The 25605-nt window shown below is 53.8% G+C and overlaps 1 protein-coding gene across 6 annotated transcripts in view; it reads left to right on the top strand.

Moving 5' to 3' along the window:
- LOC132397051 (calmodulin-binding transcription activator 2-like) overlaps positions 1-25605 on the top strand; it is a 221645-nt gene that overhangs the window by 96346 nt on the left and 99694 nt on the right. For all 6 annotated transcript variants that reach the window (XR_009513250.1, XM_059975300.1, XM_059975302.1 and 3 more), the window contains 2 exons: positions 16405-16523; positions 23592-23770. Coding sequence is in view for 5 of the 6 variants with exons in the window: in XM_059975300.1 (XP_059831283.1) it covers positions 16405-16523; positions 23592-23770 (298 nt within the window). In the remaining variant the exon portion in view is untranslated. The remainder of the gene's footprint in view (positions 1-16404; positions 16524-23591; positions 23771-25605) is intronic.

Below are 25605 nucleotides of genomic sequence, written 5' to 3'. Positions count from 1 at the left end.
ACAATGTATGGTCCCTGGGCTCATAGGAGTAGGGCTCAGCTCATCTAGGGCAGGTAGTTGGAGGAATGGGATAATTGAATGTAAGTTCCTGCTTCCCTGGATCCTGCCCCACCCCTCACCCACCAGGTGTTTGCAGAAGACCTTCATCTGTCGTCCTTGCCCTGACGGAGGCTAGGGAACCGCTCTCCTCCGCTTGATACCCCTTACAATCGCTGGATCCTCTCCCCAGGCTGTTGAGCAGCACCACCTGCTGGTCAACAGCATGTACTACCTGTGAAGACCTACGCCTTCCGAGGCCTTACCTTGCATTGGAGAGGTCCGTTTTTGCTGCACCTTGGGCAGGATCCTGAGGAACTGGACTGTAGCACAAGGGAAGATCTCTGGTTATGCAGTACCTGGAGCAGCCCAAGGGGGTGAGAGTTGGCACTGCAAACCAACCTCTGTGATGTTCCCTGCACTCTCCCCAAATCTACAGTTCCCATAATACCCAGATATCTCTGTTCCCCACAGCCCCTGGAGTGAGGAATTCCTGGCTGGAGCAGTTCTAGGGTTGGATGGGAATGTCTGGGTTTGCCCCCGCACGTGGTCACATGATGAGAATTCGACCCATTCCACCCTTAATCTGTGTGTGGCGTTACTCATCCGCCTGTCTCTACTGTCTAAGCCACTGCCTTGGTGATTCTGATTCTTGCATGAGTCTCTACCCCCACCAGCCCTCCGGTAGTGTGTCCCTCTTGGGGAAACAATTCCTCAAATTCCTTTAAAGTGTTTTACTTCTTTGAGTGAGCTCTTTGGTTTTAGATGCCTTTCCTTTTGGGAAAAACTTGCTTCTATCGAGCTTATCTATGCCTCCACATAGCACTGTGCACCTCAGTCAGGTCTTCCATCAGTCTCCTCCACTCCACAGCATCCAACCTCCCTTTCCATGAATGAACCACCCCATCTCAGGGCTATCCTGGGGAATTGCCCCTGCACCCTGTCCCTGTACTCTGGTGATCAAAATTCACACAGGGATCCATCTGTGGTCTAACCCTCACTTTATAAAGCACTTCCGAACAGTCCTGTTCTCTATCCTTCATGATTAGGATCCTTTCCACCCTCTGGGATGTCAGCAGCATATGTACCCATGACGTTTGCTGGCATCTTATACATATCCCTGACCATGGAACTCGTAGAGCTCAGTGTGTTATGCTTGGGGCAGACATTGTAGCAGATGGAGTTCAACTCCCATGGAACCCTTCTGCCAGAACTGCCTCCCTCAGTACTGCCTCTCCCACAGTGCTGTCCTTTCTTGGACGGTTTGGGGCACTGTCAGCCTGTGTAGGACACCCTCTGCCAGTGTGGGGTGCTGTATGTCACTGCCAGACTAGTGCTGGGTGCTCTCTGCCAGTGTGGGCAGTACAGGCACTTTGGCACCACAGAGCGCTCTCTGCCTGTGCCTGGCCAGTATGGAGAACTTTCTGCTAATGCAGATCGACCGCTGTCAGTGCCTGGCCAGTGTGAGGTTCTGTCTGAGTGTATGGCTGATACAGGGCACTTTGCCTCCACAGAGTGCTCTCTGCCAGCCGGCGTGTGTGTGGCTCCGCCAGTGCGGTGTGATATCTGCAAGTGGGGTGTGGGGGCTGTGGAGCACTCTCTGCCAGTGCTGGGCCCTTGCTGGCCACTCTGTGCAAGTGTGGGACACTCTCTGACAGTGATGCGCTGTTTGCCAGTGATGGGTCTGTGCAGGCCAGTGCCCTCAACCGCTCTCCCAGCTGGTGGTTGAGGGATTTGACTAGCCCGGGGGTCGGCAACCTGCAGCTCCCGAGCCATTTGTGGCTCTTTCACCTCTGTGCTGCGGCTCCCTGTGGCTTTGGGAAATAATTGGTCAGTATTTAATTAAAATGTATTTTATGTTAGTTTGTTAGCTTTTGAAATGTAATTCTAAATTTGAAGATTATGGTGATCTTGTACAATCTAAGTGTGGCGACACATTTCCTCACAATTAGCCAGCATTCCGGCTAAGGGAGATAGCCTACGGGGGTTTGTGAGTACGCGTCTTTTGCAGCATCTGCGTCCATGGGGGCTGGGTTGAGGGAGGCTTAAAAGCAAGGCTGTTTAGTTCGAATAAAGTTACCTTTGACTGCAGTCTTTATTTTAGCGCTGCGTGTAGCGCTACACCGCTACAACGTGTTTTTTATCGCTATTAATATACATCACCACTGCCAATGCCTGACACCCGCCAGTGCGCGCTTTCTTTTAATTCTTCGATCCAAGGTAGGCTACCTATGTAGTAACCTTCAACCCAACGTCTTTTTTTCGGAGTTCAAAATGTTTTTGTTGCATGCAGAAATGTAATTTCGTTTTCTCTGCAGGAGTTCATCAATTTCAAAAATGCAACACATTATAGTTTGTTTATACATAGCATAAAGGCAAAAAAAACCCGTTGTATGCAGTGTTATTTCATTTTGTGGCTCCCAGTGTTTTCTTTTCTGTGGGAAATGGGTCCATATTGGCTCTTTTAGTGGTAAACGTTGCCGACCCCTGGACTAGCCTGTGGCCGGTACCTATGTCTCCCAGCAGCTGTGGGGCCGGCCCTTGACTGAGCTCATTAAGTGATTGACTGATAGGCTGTGGCAGAGAGGGTGGGGGCTGGGCTGCAGACTGTCCGGCGTGTGCGTGGGGAGGGGGGTCGAGCAAGGGCCATTTGACACAGCTGTGGGCTCTTGGCCAGCCCCAGGTTATTTTGGTTTGGGTGGGGGGAGGGGAGTCATTTTGATATGTCATAATGCAGGAGTTAAGAGCTACACCCTGTGCTGGGCACCAGAGTCCCATTCGCTGCCTTCCACGGACAAGAACTTTGCAGGTCGGGGGGCTTGGCCTGAAGTGGATTGGCTAGGCTGACAAGGTGGATGAGGTAGCTGGTTCGACTACACGTGTGACATTTACAGGGACAGCAAGCTTTGGCTACCCTCAGTTGCTGTTTACTAGTGGCCTGAGCAACTCTGGCAGTGCCTGGCGAGGCTCTCTCTGTCCTGCCTGCCGTTTGTCCGCTCATAAATGCAGTATCCCACTCCCCCTCCCCGGCTCATTGTAGAAAGATGCCCTGGTGGACCCAGGCTGACGTTCTGTCAACGTGAGCTCGCTCCTGACTGCTCTCTAAGAGGGATACACCTCGGGACGTGGAGCATCTCTGGAATTGTGCACTCTGTGTCCTAGTCCACGGGAGATGGATCATGAGGAGGAAGGTATGTGACGCAGGGTGCTGCCACAGTGGAGGGTAAGCGCACCTACTCTGTGGCATGTGTAGGGAGCGTGGCAGTCATGGCTACAGCTCCTCAGCACTCAGTCCAGTGTTGGGTGGTTGCTTGTTGCTGGATCTACGAAAACAGACTGGTACCTCTGAGGTATTGAGGAAAAGGCACTGTTACCAACATGAGACATTCAGCAACCCACCTGTGGTGAGTGCGCCTGCAGTGGGTGGGTGCATTGGTCCGTACTGTGTGGGTGTGGGGGTCGGTGGTGAGTGGGTGTGTGGGTCCGTACTGAGTGGGTGTGTGGGTCCGTACTGAGTGGGTGTGTGGGTCGGCGGTGAGTGGGTGTGTGGGTCCGTACTGTGTGGGTGTGAGGGTCCGTACTGTGTGGGTGTGTGGGTCGGTGGTGAGTGGGTGTGTGGGTCCGTACTGTGTGGGTGTGTGGGTCCGTACTGACTGGGTGTGTGGGTCCGTACTGTGTGGGTGTGTGGGTCCGTACTGAGTGGGTATGTGGGTCCGTACTGTGTGGGTGTGTGGGTCCGTACTGAGTGGGTGTGTGGGTCCGTACTGTGTGGGTGTGTGGGTCCATACTGTGTGGGTGTGTGGGTTGGTGGTGAGTGGGTGTGTGGGTCGGTGGTGAGTGGGTGTGTGGGTCGGTACTGAGTGGGTGTGTGGGTCCGTACTGTGTGGGTGTGTGGGTCCGTACTGAGTGGGTGTGTGGGTCCGTACTGAGTGGGTGTGTGGGTCCGTACTGAGTGGGTATGTGGGTCCGTACTGTGTGGGTGTGTGGGTCGGTGGTGAGTGGGTGTGTGGGTCGGTACTGAGTGGGTGTGTGAGTCCGTACTGAGTGGGTGTGTGGGTCCGTACTGAGTGGGTGTGTGGGTCCGTACTGTGTGGGTGTGTGGGTCCGTACTGTGTGGGTGTGTGGGTCCGTACTGAGTGGGTGTGTGGGTCCGTACTGAGTGGGTGTGTGGGTCCGTACTGAGTGGGTGTGTGGGTCCGTACTGAGTGGGTGTGTGGGTCCGTACAGAGTGGGTGTGTGGGTCCGTACTGTGTGGGTGTGTGGGTCCGTACTGTGTGGGTGTGTGGGTCCGTACTGAGTGGGTGTGTGGGTCCGTACTGAGTGGGTGTGTGGGTCCGTACTGAGTGGGTGTGTGGGTCCGTACTGTGTGGGTGTGTGGGTCCGTACTGAGTGGGTGTGTGGGTCCGTACTGAGTGGGTGTGTGGGTCCGTACTGAGTGGGTGTGTGGGTCCGTACTGAGTGGATATGTGGGTCCGTACTGTGTGGGTTTGTGGGTCCGTACTGAGTGGGTATGTGGGTCCGTACTGAGTGGGTATGTGGGTCCGTACTGTGTGGGTATGTGGGTCCGTACTGTGTGAGTGTGTGGGTCCGTACTGAGTGGGTATGTGGGTCCGTACTGAGTGGGTATGTGGGTCCGTACTGAGTGGGTATGTGGGTCCGTACTGAGTGGGTATGTATTGTGTGGGTCCGTACTGTGTGGGTGTGTGGGTCCGTACTGAGTGGGTGTGTGGGTCCGTACTGAGTGGGTATGTATTGTGTGGGTCCGTACTGTGTGGGTGTGTGGGTCCGTACTGTGTGGGTGTGTGGGTCCGTACTGAGTGGGTATGTATTGTGTGGGTCCGTACTGTGTGGGTGTGTGGGTCCGTACTGTGTGGGTGTGTGGGTCCGTACTGAGTGGGTACGTATTGTGTGGGTCCGTACTGTGTGGGTGCGTGGGTCCGTACTGAGTGGGTGTGTGGGTCCGTACTGTGTGGGTGTGTGGGTCCGTACTGAGTGGGTGTGTGGGTCCGTACTGTGTGGGTGTGTGGGTCCGTACTGAGTGGGTATGTGGGTCGGTGGTGAGTTGGTGTGTGGGTCCGTACTGAGTGGGTGTGTGGGTCCGTACTGAGTGGGTATGTATTGTGTGGGTCCGTACTGTCTGGGTGTGTGGTTCCGTACTGAGTGGGTATGTGGGTCCGTACTGTGTGGGTGTGTGGGTCGGTACTGTGTGGGTGTGTGGGTCCGTACTGTGTGGGTGTGTGGGTCCGTACTGTGTGGGTGTGTGGGTCGGTGATGTGTGGGTGTGTGGGTCGGTACTGAGTGGGTGTGTGGGTCCGTACTGTGTGGGTGTGTGGGTCGGTGGTGAGTGGGTGTGTGGGTCGGTACTGAGTGGGTGTGTGGGTCGGTGGTGAGTGGGTGTATGGGTCCGTACTGTGTGGGTGTGTGGGTCCGTACTGTGTGGGTCGGTGGTAAGTTGGTGTGTGGGTCCGTACTGAGTGGGTGTGTGGGTCCGTACTGTGTGGGTGTGTGGGTCGGTGGTGAGTGGGTGTGTGGGTCCGTACTGAGTGCGTGTGTGGGTCCGTACTGTGTGGGTGTGTGGGTCGGTGGTGAGTGGGTGTGTGGGTCGGTACTGAGTGGGTGTGTGGGTCGGTGGTGAGTGGGTGTGTGGGTCCGTACTGTGTGGGTGTGTGGGTCCGTACTGAGTGGGTGTGTGGGTCCGTACTGTGTGGGTGTGTGGGTCGGTGGTGAGTGGGTGTGTGGGTCGGTACTGAGTGGGTGTGTGGGTCGGTGGTGAGTGGGTGTGTGGGTCCGTACTGAGTGGGTGTGTGGGTCCGTACTGTGTGGGTGTGTGGGTCCGTACTGTGTGGGTGTGTGGGTCGGTGGTGAGTGGGTGTGTGGGTCGGTACTGAATGGGTGTGTGGGTCCGTACTGTGTGGGTGTGTGGGTCCGTACTGAGTGGGTGTGTGGGTCCGTACTGTGTGGGTGTGTGGGTCCGTACTGTGTGGGTGTGTGGATCCGTACTGAGTGGGTGTGTGGGTCGGTACTGAGTGGGTGTGTGGGTCCGTACTGTGTGGGTGTGTGGGTCCGTACTGAGTGGGTGTGTGGGTCCGTACTGTGTGGGTGTGTGGGTCCGTACTGAGTGGGTGTGTGGATCCGTACTGAGTGGGTATGTGGGTCCGTACTGAGTGGGTGTGTGGGTCCGTACTGAGTGGGTGTGTGGGTCCGTACTGTGTGGGTGTGTGGGTCCGTACTGTGTGGGTGTGTGGGTCCGTACTGAGTGGGTATGTGGGTCCGTACTGAGTGGGTGTGTGGGTCCGTACTGAGTGGGTGTGTGGGTCCGTACTGTGTGGGTGTGTGGGTCCGTACTGAGTGGGTGTGTGGGTCCGTACTGAGTGGGTGTGTGGGTCCGTACTGAGTGGGTGTGTGGGTATGTGGGTCGGTGGTGAGTGGGTGTGTGGGTCTGTACTGTGTGGGTATGTGGGTCGTTGGTGAGTGGGTGTGTGGGTCCGTACTGTGTGAGTGTGTGGGTCCGTACTGAGTGGGTGTGTGGGTCCGTACTGTGTGAGTGTGTGGGTCCATACTGAGTGGGTGTGTGGGTCCGTACTGTGTGGGTGTGTGGGTCCGTACTGTGTGGGTATGTGGGTCGTTGGTGAGTGGGTGTGTGGGTCTGTACTGTGTGGGTATGTGGGTCGTTGGTGAGTGGGTGTGTGGGTCCGTACTGTGTGAGTGTGTGGGTCCGTACTGTGTGAGTGTGTGGGTCCGTACTGAGTGGGTGTGTGGGTCCGTACTGTGTGAGTGTGTGGGTCCGTACTGAGTGGGTGTGTGGGTCCGTACTGAGTGGGTGTGTGGGTCCGTACTGAGTGGGTGTGTGGGTCCGTACTGAGTGGGTATGTATTGTGTGGGTCCGTACTGTGTGGGTGTGTGGGTCCGTACTGAGTGGGTGTGTGGGTCCGTACTGAGTGGGTATGTATTGTGTGGGTCCGTACTGAGTGGGTATGTATTGTGTGGGTCCGTACTGTGTGGGTGTGTGGGTCCGTACTGTGTGGGTGTGTGGGTCCGTACTGAGTGGGTATGTATTGTGTGGGTCCGTACTGTGTGGGTGTGTGGGTCCGTACTGAGTGGGTGTGTGGGTCTGTACTGAGTGGGTATGTATTGTGTGGGTCCCTACTGAGTGGGTGTGTGGGTCCGTACTGAGTGGGTGTGTGGGTCTGTACTGTGTGGGTGTGTGGGTCGGTGGTGAGTTGGTGTGTGGGTCCGTACTGAGTGGGTGAGTGGGTCGGTTGTGAGTGGGTGAGTGGGTCCGTACTGTGTGGGTATGTGGGTCCGTACTGTGTGGGTATGTGGGTCCGTACTGAGTGGGTATGTGGGTCCGTACTGTGTGGGTATGTGGGTCCGTACTGAGTGGGTGTGTGGGTCCGTACTGTGTTGGTGTGTGGGTCGGTGGTGAGTGGGTATGTGGGTCCGTACTGAGTGGGTATGTGGGTCCGTACTGAGTGGGTATGTGGGTCCGTACTGTGTGGGTGTGTGGGTCCGTACTGTGTGGGTGTGTGGGTCCGTACTGTGTGGGTGTGTGGGTCGGTGGTGAGTGGGTATGTGGGTCCGTACTGTGTGGGTATGTGGGTCCGTACTGTGTGAGTGTGTGGGTCCGTACTGTGTGAGTGTGTGGGTCCGTACTGAGTGGGTGTGTGGGTCGGTGGTGAGTGGGTATGTGGGTCTGTACTGAGTGGGTGTTGGGTCCGTACTGTGTGGGTGTGTGGGTCCGTACTGTGTGGGTGTGTGGGTCGGTGGTGAGTGGGTATGTGGGTCCGTACTGAGTGGGTATGTGGGTCCGTACTGAGTGGGTGTGTGGGTCCGTACTGTGTGGGTGTGTGGGTCCGTACTGTGTGGGTGTGTGGGTCGGTGGTGAGTGGGTATGTGGGTCCGTACTGTGTGGGTATGTGGGTCCGTACTCTGTGGGTGTGTGGGTCCGTACTGTGTGGGTGTGTGGGTCGGTGGTGAGTGGGTATGTGGGTCCGTACTGAGTGGGTGTGTGGGTCGGTGGTGAGTGGGTATGTGGGTCCGTACTGTGTGGGTATGTGGGTCCGTACTGTGTGGGTGTGGGGTCCGTACTGTGTGGGTGTGTGGGTCCGTACTGTGTGAGTGTGTGGGTCCGTACTGAGTGGGTGTGTGGGTCCGTACTGTGTGGGTGTGTGGGTCCGTACTGAGTGGGTGTGTGGGTCCGTACTGAGTGGGTGTGTGGGTCCGTACTGAGTGGGTGTGTGGGTCCGTACTGTGTGAGTGTGTGGGTCGGTACTGAGTGGGTGTGTGGGTCCGTACTGTGTGGGTGTGTGGGTCGGTACTGAGTGGGTGTGGGTCCGTACTGTGTGGGTGTGTGGGTCCGTACTGAGTGGGTGTGTGGGTCCGTACTGAGTGGGTGTGTGGGTCCGTACTGAGTGGGTATGTATTGTGTGGGTCCGTACTGTGTGGGTGTGTGGGTCCGTACTGAGTGGGTGTGTGGGTCCGTACTGAGTGGGTATGTATTGTGTGGGTCCGTACTGAGTGGGTATGTATTGTGTGGGTCCGTACTGTGTGGGTGTGTGGGTCCGTACTGAGTGGGTGTGTGGGTCCGTACTGAGTGGGTATGTGGGTCCGTACTCTGTGGGTGTGTGGGTCCGTACTGTGTGGGTGTGTGGGTCGGTGGTGAGTGGGTATGTGGGTCCGTACTGAGTGGGTATGTGGGTCCGTACTGAGTGGGTGTGTGGGTCCGTACTGTGTGGGTGTGTGGGTCGGTGGTGAGTGGGTATGTGGGTCCGTACTGAGTGGGTGTGTGGGTCCGTACTGTGTGGGTGTGTGGGTCGGTGGTGAGTGGGTATGTGGGTCCGTACTGAGTGGGTGTGTGGGTCCGTACTGTGTGGGTGTGTGGGTCCGTACTGTGTGGGTGTGTGGGTCGGTGGTGAGTGGGTATGTGGGTCCGTACTGAGTGGGTATGTGGGTCCGTACTGAGTGGGTGTGTGGGTCCGTACTGTGTGGGTGTGTGGGTCCGTACTGTGTGGGTGTGTGGGTCCGTACTGTGTGGGTGTGTGGGTCGGTGGTGAGTGGGTATGTGGGTCCGTACTGTGTGGGTATGTGGGTCCGTACTCTGTGGGTGTGTGGGTCCGTACTGTGTGGGTGTGTGGGTCGGTGGTGAGTGGGTATGTGGGTCCGTACTGAGTGGGTGTGTGGGTCCGTACTGTGTGGGTGTGTGGGTCGGTGGTGAGTGGGTATGTGGGTCCGTACTGTGTGGGTATGTGGGTCCGTACTGTGTGGGTGTGTGGGTCCGTACTGTGTGGGTGTGTGGGTCCGTACTGTGTGGGTGTGTGGGTCGGTGGTGAGTGGGTGTGCGGGTCCGTACTGAGTGGGTGTGCGGGTCGGTACTGAGTGGGTGTGTGGGTCCGTACTGAGTGGGTGTGTGGGTCCGTACTGTGTGGGTGTGTGGGTCCGTTCTGAGTGGGTGTGTGGGTCCGTACTGAGTGGGTGTGTGGGTCCGTACTGTGTGGGTGTGTGGGTCCGTACTGTGTGGGTGTGGGTCCGTACTGTGTGGGTATGTGGGTCCGTACTGTGTGAGTGTGTGGGTCCGTACTGTGTGAGTGTGTGGGTCCGTACTGAGTGGGTGTGTGGGTCCGTACTGTGTGAGTGTGTGGGTCCGTACTGAGTGGGTGTGTTGGTCCGTACTGAGTGGGTGTGTGGGTCCGTACTGTGTGAGTGTGTGGGTCGGTACTGAGTGGGTGTGTGGGTCCGTACTGTGTGGGTGTGTGGGTCGGTACTGAGTGGGTGTGTGGGTCCGTACTGTGTGGGTGTGTGGGTCCGTACTGAGTGGGTGTGTGGGTCCGTACTGAGTGGGTGTGTGGGTCCGTACTGAGTGGGTATGTATTGTGTGGGTCCGTGGGTCCGTACTGAGTGGGTGTGTGGGTCCGTACTGAGTTGGTATGTATTGTGTGGGTCTGTACTGTGTGGGTGTGTGGGTCCGTACTGAGTGGGTATGTATTGTGTGGGTACGTACTGTGTGGGTGTGTGGGTCCGTACTGAGTGGGTGTGTGGGTCCGTACTGAGTGGGTGTGTGGGTCCGTACTGTGTGGTTGTGTGGGTCCGTACTGAGTGGGTGAGTGGGTCGGTTGTGAGTGGGTGAGTGGGTCTGTTGTGAGTGGGTGAGTGGGTCTGTTGTGAGTGGGTATGTGGGTCCGTACTGTGTGGGTATGTGGGTCCGTACTGAGTGGGTATGTGGGTCGGTGGTGAGTGGGTATGTGGGTCCGTACTGTGTGGGTATGTGGGTCGGTGGTGAGTGGGTATGTGGGTCCGTACTGTGTGGGTATGTGGGTCGGTGGTGAGTGGGTGTGTGGGTCCGTACTGAGTGGGTGTGTGGGTCCGTACTGAGTGGGTGTGTGGGTCGGTGGTGAGTGGGTGTGTGGGTCCGTACTGAGTGGGTATGTGGGTCCGTACTGTGTGGGTATGTGGGTCCGTACTGTGTGGGTGTGTGGGTCCGTACTGAGTGGGTGTGCGGGTCCGTACTGTGTGGGTGTGTGGGTCGGTGGTGAGTGGGTATGTGGGTCCGTACTGTGTGGGTGTGCGGGTCCGTACTGTGTGGGTATGTGGGTCCGTACTGAGTGGGTGTGTGGGTCCGTACTGTGTGGGTGTGTGGGTCCGTACTGTGTGGGTGTGTGGGTCCGTACTGAGCGGGTATGTGGGTCCGTACTGAGTGGGTGTGTGGGTGTGTGGGTCCGTACTGTGTGCGTGTGTGGGTCCGTACTGAGTGGGTATGTGGGTCCGTACTGAGTGGGTGTGTGGGTCCGTACTGTGTGGGTATGTGGGTCCGTACTGAGTGGGTGAGTGGGTCCGTACTGAGTGGGTATGTGGGTCCGTACTGTGTGGGTGTGTGGGTCCGTATTGTGTGGGTGTGTGAGTCCGTACTGAGTGGGTATGTGGGTCCGTACTGTGTGGGTATGTGGGTCCGTACTGTGTGGGTGTGTGGGTCCGTACTGAGTGGGTGTGTGGGTCCGTACTGATTGGGTGTGTGGGTCCGTACTGAGTGGGTATGTGGGTCCGTACTGAGTGGGTGTGTGGGTCCGTACTGAGTGGGTGTGTGGGTCCGTACTGAGTGGGTATGTGGGTCGGTGGTGAGTGGGTATGTGGGTCCGTACTGAGTGGGTATGTGGGTCGGTGGTGAGTGGGTGTGTGGGTCCGTACTGAGTGGGTATGTGGGTCCGTACTGAGTGGGTGTGTGGGTCCGTACTGAGTGGGTGTGTGGGTCCGTACTGAGTGGGTATGTGGGTCGGTGGTGAGTGGGTGTGTGGGTCCGTACTGAGTGGGTATGTGGGTCCGTACTGAGTGGGTGTGTGGGTCCGTACTGAGTGGGTGTGTGGGTCCGTACTGAGTGGGTATGTGGGTCGGTGGTGAGTGGGTGTGTGGTTCCGTACTGTGTGGGTATGTGGGTCCGTACTGAGTAGGTGTGTGGGTCCGTACTGTGTGGGTATGTGGGTCGGTGGTGAGTGGGTGTGTGGGTCTGTACTGTGTGGGTATGTGGGTCGGTGGTGAGTGGGTGTGTGGGTCCGTACTGAGTGGGTGTGTGGGTCCATACTGTGTGGGTATGTGGGTCGGTGGTGAGTGGGTGTGTGGGTCTGTACTGTGTGGGTATGTGGGTCGTTGGTGAGTGGGTGTGTGGGTCCGTACTGAGTGGGTGTGTGGGTCCGTACTGAGTGGGTGTGTGGGTCCGTACTGTGTGGGTATGTGGGTCCGTACTGTGTGGGTATGTGGGTCCGTACTGTGTGGGTGTTGGGTCGGTGGTGAGTGGGTATGTGGGTCCGTACTGTGTGGGTATGTGGGTCCGTACTGTGTGGGTGTTGGGTCGGTGGTGAGTGGGTATGTGGGTCCGTACTGTGTGGGTATGTGGGTCCGTACTGTGTGGGTGCGTGGGTCTGTACTGTGTGGGTGTGTGGGTCCGTACTGTGTGGGTGTTGGGTCGGTGGTGAGTGGGTCAGTGGTGTGTGAATCCACAGTGCATTGCTGTGTCGTTTCATTTTTGTGGGTTTGTGGTTTTTCAGGAAGAGGTTACATGGGGTAAATGTGTCACAGGACATGGTGTATTGCTGGGGAGTGTGTCCTTTGCCTGTTACTGCATCCCACCTATGGTCGGAGTTTGAGGTGTGTATGTCTGTTGTGGGCAAGGAGCAGGTACATGGGTAAACACAACACAGGATATAAGGCAGTGCTGGGCTGTAGCTGTTTAGACACGGTGGCTGTAAGTGGATGGGGGTGTGGAATGCAGCAAGTGTTCCTGCAGTGTGGACTGCACTGGGCACTGATAACTTCAGTGGTGTGTAAGGGCAACGGGGGCAGGGTGTGTCCTACAGACTGTATACGCTCTTAGCTGTTGCTGAAGCACAGACACAGCCACCCCGCTGTGCTTATTGGAATGGAATCTGTCACTGACAGTCTGCCTCTGATGGACAATGCCACGGCTGCCGTCCTGCTGCTCAGAAACCTGGTCTGCCCTGCTTCCCAGCAGGGACAAACACTCTGCGTGGACAGCAAGTCACCGGGGCAGGAGCCGGGGGACAGTGGACAGTCGGTGCCAAACAGCTGATGGCAGTGGCGTGAGCTGGGCTGTGAAACCGTTGCCCGTGATTGCCAGCCGGGTAGAGTGGTGAGCCGTGGTGTCCAGGCGGGACAGAATGGTGTGACCATTGATAGGGGGTGAGCAGGCTATGGTGGGTGTGGGTGGGGGCTGGAGGGTCGTGCACCCTGAAGTCCATTGGGATGTTGTATTGTAACTGGAATCACATTAAGAGAGGCAGAGGCACTGACAATCCCAACACAGACATCAGAAGTTAGCAGATCGTTCGCGGAATGGATTTTGATCAGGTCCAGAAGGTTCATCCAGAAGATTAAGATGCATGGGAATGATTCACAGTGACTTGGCCGTTTGAATTCAGAAATGGCTTGTCCATGGAAGATAGAGGATAGTGGGTGATGGGACTGATACTGTCCGGTGTTCTGCAGGGATCCCTAATCTGCTGTTTGTGATGAATATAAATAGACTAGATGAAAATGTAGATGTAAGGTTGCAGACTTTATGACAATTGGTGAAGGATTCAATGGGATATAGACCAATGCAGATATGAATGGGAAAATGGCGGATAGAGTTTAATCTGGGCAAAGATGAAGTGTTGTACTTTTGGGGGGTCAAATGTAAAGGGATGGTGCACAGTTAATGGTAAGTGTTGATGTACCGAGGGATCTTGGGGTTAAAGTCCACAGCTTCCTGAAGTTGCCACAGAACTCAATATGTAAGGAAGTCATACAGCATGATTGCCTTTTAAGGAATTAAGTTCAAGGCTTGGGAAGTTGTTGTTACATAGAATTCTAGTGAAGCGGTATCTGAACAATCACATTCACTTCTGGTTGCCCCATTACAGAAAGAATGTGCAGGTTTTGCAGAGGGTGCAGAAGAGGTTTACCAGAAGGCTGCCTGGATTAGAGAGCATGAGAGCGGGGAGGCTGGACAAACTTGCTTGTTTTTTCTGGAGCAGAGAACTGACAGAATTTATAAAATTATAGGAGGCAAGGACAGAATTTGTTTCCCCAAGGTTAAAACACCTAATCCCAGAAGCATGCAATTGAGCTGAGAGGGGATAAGTTCACAGGTTTCTGTTTTACGCAGAGTGGTGGGTTTCTGGAAGGTGCTGCTGAAGGGCGGTGGTGGAGCTAGACATGACAAAGGTTAAGGAGGCTGTTAGGCAGATGGAATGAGGGATAGACATGTTGTGCAGACAGATGAGATTAGTTTTAGGATGAATGCAGCTATTATTATCTGAATGATCTTGGCTATTCGGCCTGACCTGTGGGTACTCTTCCAAAATCAATGTTCAGTGAACCACAGACATCAGAGTAATGATTTCATTAACAATCCGTTCAAATTTCAGACATGGATGCATCCCCACTACTACTGTACCCCAGTGTTTCCCAGTAAAGGACATGTCTGCACTGGTACTGTATACCAGTGTTATAGAATGGCGGACCCATCCCCCACTGGCACTGTACCCTAGTGTCATACAGTGACAAACCTGCCCCACAGGTACTGTGCCCCAGTGTTACACTGTGACAGACCCGTCCCCACTGGTACCGTACCCCGGTGTTACACAGAGACAGACCCGTTCCCACCGGTACCGTACCCCGGTGTTACACAGTGACAGACCCGTCCCCACCGGTACCGTACCCCGGTGTTACACAGTGACAGACCCATCCCCATCGGTACTGCATCCCAGTGTTTTACAAAGACAGACCTGCCCCCAGTGCCACTGTAGTCAAGTGTTATACAAAGGCAGACCTGTCCCCTCTGATACTGTACCCCGGTATTACACAGTGACAGACCCGTACACATTGGTACTGTACCCCAGTGTTATATAGTCACAGATCCATCCCCACTGGTACCCCTGTGTTATATACTTGTCTCCTCTGGTATGGTACCCAGTGTAATATACAGTAACACGCATCTCTACCAGCACTGTACTCTGGTGTTATAGTGATGGACTCAACCCCACCAGTACTGTACCCCAGTGTTATACAGTGACAGACCCGTCCCCACCGGTACAGTACCCCCAGTGTTATACAGTGACAGACCCGTCCCCACCGGTACGGTACCCCAGTGTTATATGGTGACAGACCCGTCCCCACCAGTACCGTACCCCAGTGTTATACAGCGACGGACCGTCCCCACCGGTACCATACTCCAGTGGCAGGCCCATCGCCACCGGTACTGTGCGCCGGTGTCATACAGTGACAGATCATTCCCCACCAGCACTGTTCCCCAGTGTTATACAATGACAGAGCTAACCCTACCAATATTGTACCCCAGTGTTTTGCAGTGACAGACCCATCTCCACCAGTACTGTACTCCAGTCATACTCAGTGACACACCCAGTGTGATATAGTGAAGGACCGGTCCCCACCAGTACCGTACTCCAGTGACAGACCCATCTCCACCAGTACTGTACTCCAGTCATACTCAGTGACAGACCCAGTGTGATACAGTGAAGGACCTGCCCACACTGCTGCTGTACAGACTTGTCCCTACCAGTACTCCTCTACCGTGTAATACTGTGACAGAACTGTCTGCACTAGTACGGTACCCCTGTGTTATACAGAGACAGACCCATTCCTACTGGTACTGTACACTTGTGTTAAACAGGTGAAAAAAACCCATCTTCAACAGTACCATACCACAGTGTAATACAGTGACAGACCTGTCCCCACCAATACTGTAACCCATTGTTATACAGTGAAAGACATGTCCCCATGGGTACTGTAACCCAGTCATACACAGTGACAGACTCATCTCCACCAGCACTTTACCCCAGTGTTATACAATGATAGACCCATCCCCATCGGCACTGTACCTCAATGTTTTACAGTGACAGATCGGTTCGCCCTGGCACGGTACTGCAGTGTTCTTCAGTAACAGACTCAACTCCACTGGTGCCACACCCCAGTGTTGTACAGTGACAGACCCAACTGTACCCCAGTCATGCACAGTAACAGACCCAGTGTGATCAGTGAGGGACCTGTCCACACTGGTGCTGTACTTTGGTGTTACGCAGTGACAGACCCACCCCCACTGATGCTTTACTCCAGCATTATACAGCGACACCTCACCACACCGGTACTGTATCCCAGTGTTATACACAGTGACAGCCCCAACCCCATCAGTACTATGACTCAGTGTTATACAGTGACAGACCCATCCCCACTGGTACAATACCCCAGTGTTACACAGCGACAGCCCCAACCCCATCAGTACTATGCCCCAGAGTTATACAGTGACAGACCCATCCCCACTGGTACAATACCCCAGTGTTACACAGTAACAGCCCCAACCCCATCAGTACTATGCCCCAGTGTTATACACTGACAGACCCATCCCCACTGGTACAATACCCCAGTGTTACACAGTGATAGCCCCAACCCCATCAGTACTATGCCCCAGTGTTATACAATGACAGACCTATCCCCACTGGTACAATACCCCAGCGTCATACACTGTCAGACCCATCTGGACAGATACTGTACCCCAAAGATACAGTGACAGAACGGTCTCCACCAGCACTGTAACCCAGTGTTACACAGTGACAGACCAGTCCCACTGGTACCGTACCCCAGTGATACACAGTGACAGACCAGTCCCCTCTGGTACTATACCCTGCTGTAATATAGAGACAAACTCATCCATACCAGCACTGTACTATATTACTTAGAGCAGACCTGTCCGCACAAGTACTGTACTGCAGTGTTGTGCCGTAGGGCTGTATCGTGGGCCTTTTAGTGTTTGTTGAATGATGTGCTGATCTGAGTACTGATGGTGTCCCTGTGCCTGTCCCTCAGATAACCAGTTCCGCATGTCGATCCTCGAGCGTCTGGAGCAGATGGAGAAGCGAATGGCTGAGATGGCCGCTTCGGGTCACTGTCAGAGTATGTGCGCAGGAGGCAGGATGCAGATTCAGGTACCGTGTGGGGGGACCTTTCTGTTGCCTTTCCTCAGGGTGAATGTGGGTCAGTGTCTGAATGCCTGGCTTCTGCTCGCTGTCCTGTGTTCCCATCCCTCCACATAAAATACTGCCAGTGCCTGCTCTTTCCCTCATTAACACAGGAGATTCCATAGTTGTGGAAATCCAGAGCAACACACACACAATGCTGGAGGAACTCAGCAGTCAGGATGCATAGAATGTGCTGTAGAACAGCACAGCACAGTACAGCCCTTTGTTGTGCGTAAGATCCATGTAACCCTTCCCTCCCACAAATCCCTCTATATTTCTATCAACTATGAGCTTAACTCTGTCTCTTAAATGACCCTAATGTATCTGCCTCTGCCACCACCACCACCACTGGCAGTGTGTTTCACACGGCCGCTACTCTGTTTGAAAAAAAAAAGAACTACCTCTGATAACCCTGCTACACTTTCCTCTAATTACCTTAAAATTATGCCCCCTTGTATTAGACATTGCTACACTAGGAAAAAGTCTTTTGCTGACTCTCGCTCTGAAGAGAAAAGCCCTAGGTTGTTCAGCCTTTTTTCATAAGACATGCCTCTAATCCAGGCAGCACGCTGGATGCACCCTCTCTAAAGCTTCCACATCTTTCCTATCACGAAGCAACCAGAACTGAGCACAATACTCCAAGTGTGGCCTTTAATAGAGCTACATTACCTCGTGGCTTTTGAACTCAATCCCCAATTAATGAAGGCCAACAAACCACATGCCTCTTAACTTGTGTTGTAACTTTGAGGGGTCAATGGACGTGGACCCCAATCCCTCTGTCCCTCCACACTGCTAAGAATCCTGCCACTAACCCTGTAATTTGTCTTCAAGTTCAACCTTCCAAAATGAATTACTTCGCACCTTCATGGGTTGAAGCATCTGTGGAACGGAATAAATATGAATGGTGCTGGACTGTTCATTCTCCTCCGTAGATGCTGCCTGACCTGCTGAGTTCCTCCCGCAGCTTATGTGTGTTCCTCCTTTCAAAGTTCAAAGTAAAAATAAATAAATGCATGTATCGATCCATACATAAGCAATCAATATTGAAAATGTGGGATGAAGAATTCAGGATATGTTGTGGGAACAGTTCTGCGTTGCGGTGAGTGAAGTTACCCTTCTGGATAAGGAGACTGTTCCTGAACCTGGTGCTGTGAGACCTGAGGCTCCTGCACCTCATCCCCATGGAGCGAGCATGACCTGGGCGGTGGGGGACCTTGATGATGGAGGCTGCTTCCTTGTGACATGGCTCCTTGTAGATGCGCTCAGTGGTTGGTAGAGCTTTACCCAAAGACCAAAGAGTGGATTATTGACTGCAGGAGAAGGAAACCAGAGGTCCATGAGCCAGTCTTTATCAGGGTGGCAGAAGGTCAGCAACTTTAAATTCCTTGGTGTTATCATTTCAGATGATCTGGCCAGGGTCCAGCATGTAAATGTCATTACAAAGAAAGCATTTACATTCTTAGAAGTTTGTGAAAGGTTTAGCATGTTATCTAAAACTTTGACAAACTTCCTCATTGTGAATCTCGTCTGCTGTGACAGATGCTCTGGTACTTCTTACAGCCACCCTACCAGCAGGTTCAGCAGTGTGGGAGTGAGTCAGCTCAGCATTGCCCTGTGGACTCCGTAATGGGGGCGTATTTACGCTTCCTGCTCTTGTGGAATTATCCATTTGGTGAGGTGCCTTGCTCTGGATTACCCATGACGTTAATCAGGGGTGTGATGGGATTACTGTTACCTGGAATTAATGCTGGAACCCATTTAGTGATCAGATTCCACTCTGCACTCTCCTGTTTCCGTTGGAGAGGCTGCTGTAGACGTCAGCCAGTGATTCCCCACCTCTTTCTCCTCCTCAAATTACCAGCTGACGACTGGGCTGCAAGTTCAGGAGGCGGTTTCTCTGACCCTTCCTGATCTGCATTTGTATTACAGCCTAGTGAAAGCCACTAGCACCACCTTTCCCGCCTAAAGACACCCCTGTCACAACCATCCCACTCCCCTCACCGTTACAACCCCCCAACTCACCATCAAAACCCCCCCACTCCCCTCACTGTCACAACCCTCACACTCTCCTCACCGTCACAACCCCCCCACTCCCCTCACCGTCACAACCCCCCCATTCCCCTCACCGTCACAACCCCCCACTCCCCTCACCATGATTCCTGACTCCCTCCTCACCCCCTCTAGGATACAGGCAGATGGGTGATGGGTTCATGAGAGTGGGCACTAACATCTAGGCTGTTGGGGTGATGGGTGTGTCAGGATGGAATGTAGTACTGTATATGGGTGGACAGGGTGTAGGATACAGGTGGATGTGGTGATGGGTGTCTGAGTGCGGGGTGTAGGATACAGGCGGATGTGATGGGTGTCTGAGGGCAGGGTGTAGGATACAGGAGGATGTGGTGATGGGTGTCTGAGGGCAGGGTGTAGGATACAGGTGGATGTGGTGATGGGTGTCTGAGTGCGGGGTGTAGGATACAGGCGGATGTGGTGATGGGTGTCTGAGGGCAGGGTGTAGGATACAGGTGGATGTGTTGGGTGTCTGAGGGCAGGGTGTAGGATACAGGCGGATGTGGTGATGGGTGTCTGAGGGCAGGGTGTAGGATACAGGCAGATGTGGTGATGGGTGTCTGAGGGCAGGGTGTAGGATACAGGTGGATGTGTTGGGTGTCTGAGGGCAGGGTGTAGGATACAGGCGGATGTGGTGATGGGTGTCTGAGGGCGGGTTGTAGGATACAGGTGGATGTGTTGGGTGTCTGAGGGCAGGGTGTAGGATACAGGCGGATGTGGTGATGGGTGTCTGAGGGCAGGGTGTAGGATACAGGCAGATGTGGTGATGGGTGTCTGAGGGCAGGGTGTAGGATACAGATGGATGTGGTGATGGGTGTCTGAGGGCAGGGTGTAGGATACAGGCGGATGTGGTGATGGGTGTCTGAGGGCAGGGTGTAGGATACAGATGGATGTGGTGTTGGGTGTCTGAGGGTAGGGTGTAGGATACAGGCGGATGTGGTGATGGGTGTCTGAGGGCAGGGTGTAGGATACAGGCGGATGTGGTGATGGGTGTCTGAGGGCAGGGTGTAGGATACAGATGGATGTGGTGTTGGGTGTCTGAGGGCAGGGTGTAGGATACAGGCGGATGTGGTGATGGGTGTCTGAGGGCAGGGTGTGGGATACAGGTGGATGTGGTGTTGGGTGTCTGAGGGCGGGTTGTAGGATACAGGTGGATGTGGTGTTGGGTGTCTGAGGGCAGGGTGTGGGATACAGGCGGATGTGGTGATGGGTGTCTGAGGGCAGGGTGTAGGATACAGGCGGATGTGGTGATGGGTGTCTGAGGGCGGGTTGTAGGATACAGGTGGATGTGTTGGGTGTCTGAGGGCAGGGTGTAGGATACAGGCGGATGTGGTGATGGGTGTCTGAGGGCAGGGTGTGGGATACAGGCGGATGTGGTGATGGGTGTCTGAGGGCAGGGTGTAGGATACAGGTGGATGTGGTGATGGGTGTCTGAGGGCGGGTTGTAGGATACAGGTGGATGTGGTGTTGGGTGTCTGAGGGCAGGGTGTAGGATACAGGCGGATGTGGTGATGGGTGTCTGAGGGCGAGGTGTAGGATACAGGTGGATGTGATTGTCTGAGGGCGGGGTGTAGGATACAGGTGGATGTGGTGATGGGTGTCTGAGGGCGGGTTGTAGGATACAGGTGGATGTGGTGTTGGGTGTCTGAGGGCAGGGTGTGGGATACAGGCGGATGTGGTGATGGGTGTCTGAGGGCAGGGTGTAGGATACAGGCGGATGTGGTGATGGGTGTCTGAGGGCAGGGTGTAGGATACAGATGGATGTGGTGTTGGGTGTCTGAGGGCAGGGTGTAGGATACAGGCGGATGTGGTGATGGGTGCCTGAGGGCAGGGTGTAGGATACAGGCGGATGTGGTGATGGGTGTCTGAGGGCGGGTTGTAGGATACAGGCGGATGTGTTGGGTGTCTGAGGGCAGGGTGTAGGATACAGGCGGATGTGGTGATGGGTGTCTGAGGGCAGGGTGTGGGATACAGGCGGATGTGGTGATGGGTGTCTGAGGGCAGGGTGTAGGATACAGGCGGATGTGGTGATGGGTGTCTGAGGGCGGGTTGTAGGATACAGGTGGATGTGGTGTTGGGTGTCTGAGGGCGGGTTGTAGGATACAGATGGATGTGGTGTTGGGTGTCTGAGGGCAGGGTGTAGGATACAGGCGGATGTGGTGATGGGTGTCTGAGGGCGAGGTGTAGGATACAGGTGGATGTGGTGTTGGGTGTCTGAGGGCAGGGTGTAGGATACAGGCGGATGTGGTGATGGGTGTCTGAGGGCGAGGTGTAGGATACAGGTGGATGTGGTGATTGTCTGAGGGCAGGCTGTAGGATACAGGTGGATGTGGTGATGGGTGTCTGAGGGCAGGGTGTGGGATACAGGCGGATGTGGTGATGGGTGTCTGAGGGCAGGGTGTAGGATACAGGCGGATGTGGTGATGGGTGTCTGAGGGCGGGTTGTAGGATACAGGTGGATGTGGTGTTGGGTGTCTGAGGGCAGGGTGTGGGATACAGGCGGATGTGGTGATGGGTGTCTGAGGGCAGGGTGTAGGATACAGATGGATGTGGTGATGGGTGTCTGAGGGCGGGGTGTAGGATACAGGTGGATGTGGTGATGGTTGTCTGAGGGCGGGGTGTAGGATACAGGTGGATGTGGTGATGGTTGTCTGAGGGCGGGGTGTAGGATACAGGCGGATGTCGTGATGGGTGTCTGAGGGTAAGGTGTAGGTCACAGGCAGATGTGTGTTGGACTGGATTGGGGAAGGTTGTGCTGGAAGTCTCAGCAACAGAGGGAAGGGGCAGTTATTTGGCACTGGATGAGGGACAAAGTGTGAGGGACGAGCGTCGGGGGGTGGGGGTGTAGGAGGGCTGGAATCCAGTGCAGAGACAAGTTTAAAGTAACCCTGGAAGTGTGTGGAGAGTGGACTGGACGAGTGAGGGTTACTGATGCCAAACCCCTCCTATCATTCTATTTTTGCATTTGGGGAGGGAAGAGTCTCTGCGGCACAGAGACCCAGGTTCTGGCTAATTTTAACCATGAGTAGAGGGCTCCGGCAGTTATAGATTAGCTCGGATATTTCTGGCCAGCTGCTTTTGAAGCAAGTGGATTAAGGCCAGAGTTTGTGGAGTGGGATTAAAGAGCCTGTTCCGCTCCAGCCCATACTGAGCCAGGACAGGTCAGCTGTCAGTGGAAAGTATGTTTGTGAGGCAGCGGCTTTCTGCCTGAGGCCAGTGGAAACTTCAGAGCTGTCCCAAGACTCAGATAACCTCCCTTTCTCTCCCCTCCCCACCCCCACTTCCCCTTCCCTCCCCGCCCCCACTTCCCCCCTCCCAGTCCAGCACCTAAACTCTCCCCTTCCCATCCTAACTCTACTCTTCCCATACTTCCCCTCCCCAACTCTCCTCTCACTACCATTTCACTGCCCGCCCTAACTCCCCCGCACTCTCCTCCCCTCCCCATCACTCCCCTACTACCCCAACAATCCCCTCCCCCTCCCCATCACTCCCCTACTACCCCAACAATCCCCTCCCCAACACACCCTCCCCCTTCACTTGCCTTCCATTCCCCTCATCCCCAATTCTTTCCTCCCCTTCTCACATCTCTCCTCCCCAGCTCTCCCATCCTCTCCCAACACTCACCACATGTCCCCTCCTTAACACTCCCCTCCCCACCCCGTCCTCCCTCTCCACTCCTCACCTCCCCATCTCTCCCCACTCCCCTTGCCCCTGCATCTCTACCCCCCGTACCTCTCCCAACCTTCCTTTTCCCACAACATATCCCCACTCCTTCCCATCTCTCCCCACCCCTCACCACCCCTCCCCTGTTTGTCCCCTTCTCGCCCCTCCTCTATCCTGTCTCCCATCACCGCGTTGCCCTTCCCCGCTCATTCTGCCGCCACCCTGTTGCATGTTAGTGGCTCACTGCCAGCCCACTGCTGTCCCTGGCATGTTCCCATCCATTACTAACTTATTCCTACACACAGCCCCCTCGCTGAACTCCAAGAATGGCGTAGATGAAATGCATAGCTGTCTGCTCACATCACCGGTCACCGGTCACCACTTCTCACGTCACTGACCTTCTGCTATCCTGGACAATGTTCACCCTCCAACCAGTGTTCCCTCGTTGACAGGCATTTTCCCTTATTGGGAGCTTGCTGTCTGTTACACAAGACAGAGCCAGGCCCTTCAGTCCAACTGTTCATGCTGAACTGATCCCACGTACCCGTCTTTGTCCCATATCCTTCGATATCCCTGTATCTGTCTTTTAAATGTTGATAATATTTGCAATCATCTCTTCAGGCAGCTTGTAAAGACCACCCTCTGGTGAAAATGTTGCCTCTCTTGGGGTTCCTATTAAATCTCTCCTCCCCCAAAACTTTGATCTTCTAGTTCGTGATTCCCTAGCCCTGGGGTAAAAGCCCCTGGGGTAAAAGATTGAGCGCATTCACTTTACATGTGCCCCTCGTGATTCACAGATACCTCTATAAGGTCATCCCTCGTTCTCTTGCACTCCAGTCAAGAAAGTCCAAACCTCTCTCCATCACTCAGTCCTTCGAGTGCTAGCAAATAACATCCTCGCAAATCTCCCTCTGCATTCTTTCCAGCTTAACGGCGTCTGTGCAAGGCGAGCAGAATTGAACTTTGTACTCGAAGTGTGGCCTCACCATCACCTGGTACAAGCAGACTGTGTGTGGAGTTCTTAGCCAGAGTGTAGTGGCGGGGGGAAATGGTGGGGCAGTCAGGCACAGTGTCCTGTAGACACTGTGTGGGGTTAGATGGGAATGACTGCATCTACTGGTTCATTATAGTCCGCAGTTAACCCCTGTCACTGAGGCCATTTGGCCCCTCGTGTCAGTGACTTACTGTTGACGATCGCAGTGTGACACGGAATGTGTCACCGTGTGTATTCCGTGCTGCTGAGGGATCGGAGAACGTGGAATGAATGTCCATGTGTGTGCCGTGACTGCTCTCTCTCTTGTCCAGGCCTCATCAGACTCCTTCGAGGAGCGGATCATCGCTTTGTGCCTCACCATGATGTCCCAGTCGTGCTGGCTGCCTTCCGAACGCCTGGTTCACAGTGTCAGTTTCCGGGGGATGACACTGCTGCACCTCGCAGCTGCTCAGGGCTACTCCCGACTCATAGAGACCCTCATCAAATGGAGGCAAGAACAATACCCTCAGCCCATTACACACAACACAGTACTCTGTAATGTCAGCCTGTAACACAACACACAGTACCATAGAAAAAAAAACATAGAAACATAGAAAACCTGCAGCACAATACAGGCCCTTCAGCCCACAAAGTTGTGCTGAAAACGTCCCTACCTTAGAAATTACTAGGCTTACCTATAGCCCTCTATTTTACTAAGCTCCATGTACCTATCTAAAAGTCTCTTAACTCTATCTAGTTTGGATTTATTTTCACCTTACTTGCCAAAGCAACCTCATATCTTCTTTTAGCTTTTCTAATTCCTTTCTTAAGATTCTTTTTATTTTCTTTATATTTCTCAAGCACCTCATTTACTCCATGCTGCCTATATTTATTGTAGATCTCTCTCTTTTTCCAAACCAAGTTTCCAAAATCCCTTGAAAACCATGGCTCTCTCAAACTTTTAACCTTTCCTTTCAACCTAACAGGAACATAAAGATTCTGTACCCTCAAAATTTCACCTTTAAATGACCTCCATTTCTTTATTACATCCTTCCCATAAACAAATTGTCCCAATCCACGCCTTCTAAATCCTTTTGCATCTCCTCAAAGTTAACCTTTAGAAACATAGAAAATAGGTGTAGGAGTAGGCCATTCGGCCCTTCAAGCCTGCACCGCCATTCAGTATGATCATGGCTGATCATCCAACTCAGAACCCTGTACCTGCTTTCTCTCCATACCCCCAGATCCCTTTAGCCACAAGGGCCATATCTAACTTCCTCTTAAATATAGCCAATGAACCGGTCTCAACTGTTTCCTGTGGCAGAGAATTCCACAGATTCACCACTCTCTGTGTGAAGAAGTTTTTCCTCATCTCAGTCCTAAAAGGTTTCCCCTTTATCCTTAAACTGTGACCCCTCGTTCTGGACTTCCCCAACATTGGAAACAATCTTCCTGCATCTAGCCTGTCCAATCCCTTTAGAATTTTATACGTTTCAATAAGATCCCCCCTCAATCTTCTAAATTCCAGTGAGTATAAGCCTAGTCGATCCAGTCTTTCTTCATATGTAAGTCCTGCCATCCCAGGAATCAATCTGGTGAACCTTCTCTGTACTCCCTCTATGGCAAGAATGTCTTTCCTCAGATTAGGGACCAAAACTGCACACAATATTCCAGGTGCGGTCTCACCAAGGCCTTGTACAACTGCAGTAGAACCTCCCTGTTCCTGTACTCAAATCCTTTTGCTATGAATGCCAACATACCATTTGCCTTTTTCACTGCCTGCTGCACCTGCATGCCTACCTTCAATGACTAGTGTACAATGACACCCAGGTCTCGTTGCATCTCCCCTTTTCCTAATCGGCCACTGTTCAGATAATAATCTGTTTCCCTGTTCTTGCAACCAAAGTGGATAACCTCACATTTATCCACATTAAATTGCATCTGCCATGAATTTGCCCAATCACCTAACCTATCCAATCCAATCCAACCTATCCAAGTCACCCTGCATCCTCTTAGCATCCTCCTCACAGCTAACACCGTCGCCCAGCTTCGTGTCATCCGCAAACTTGGAGATGCTGCATTTAATTCCCTCGTCTAAATCATTAATATATATTGTAAACAACTGGGGTCCCAGCACTGAGCCTTCCGGTACCCCACTAGTCACTGCCTGCCATTCTGAAAAGGTCCCGTTTACTCCCACTGTTTGCTTCCTGTCTGCCAACCAATTCTCTATCCACATCAGTACTGTGTGGGACCTTGTCAAAAGCCTTTTGAAAATCTAAATATACCATATCCACTGGCTCTCCCCTATCCACTCTACTAGTTACATCTTAAAAAAATTCTATA

The sequence above is a fragment of the Hypanus sabinus genome, chromosome 7, assembly GCF_030144855.1.
Source record: "Hypanus sabinus isolate sHypSab1 chromosome 7, sHypSab1.hap1, whole genome shotgun sequence".
In the NCBI taxonomy this organism is placed as follows: Eukaryota; Metazoa; Chordata; class Chondrichthyes; order Myliobatiformes; family Dasyatidae; genus Hypanus; species Hypanus sabinus.
The sequence above is the reverse complement of the archived record's forward strand: the minus strand, read 5'-3'. Positions and strand labels throughout refer to the sequence as shown.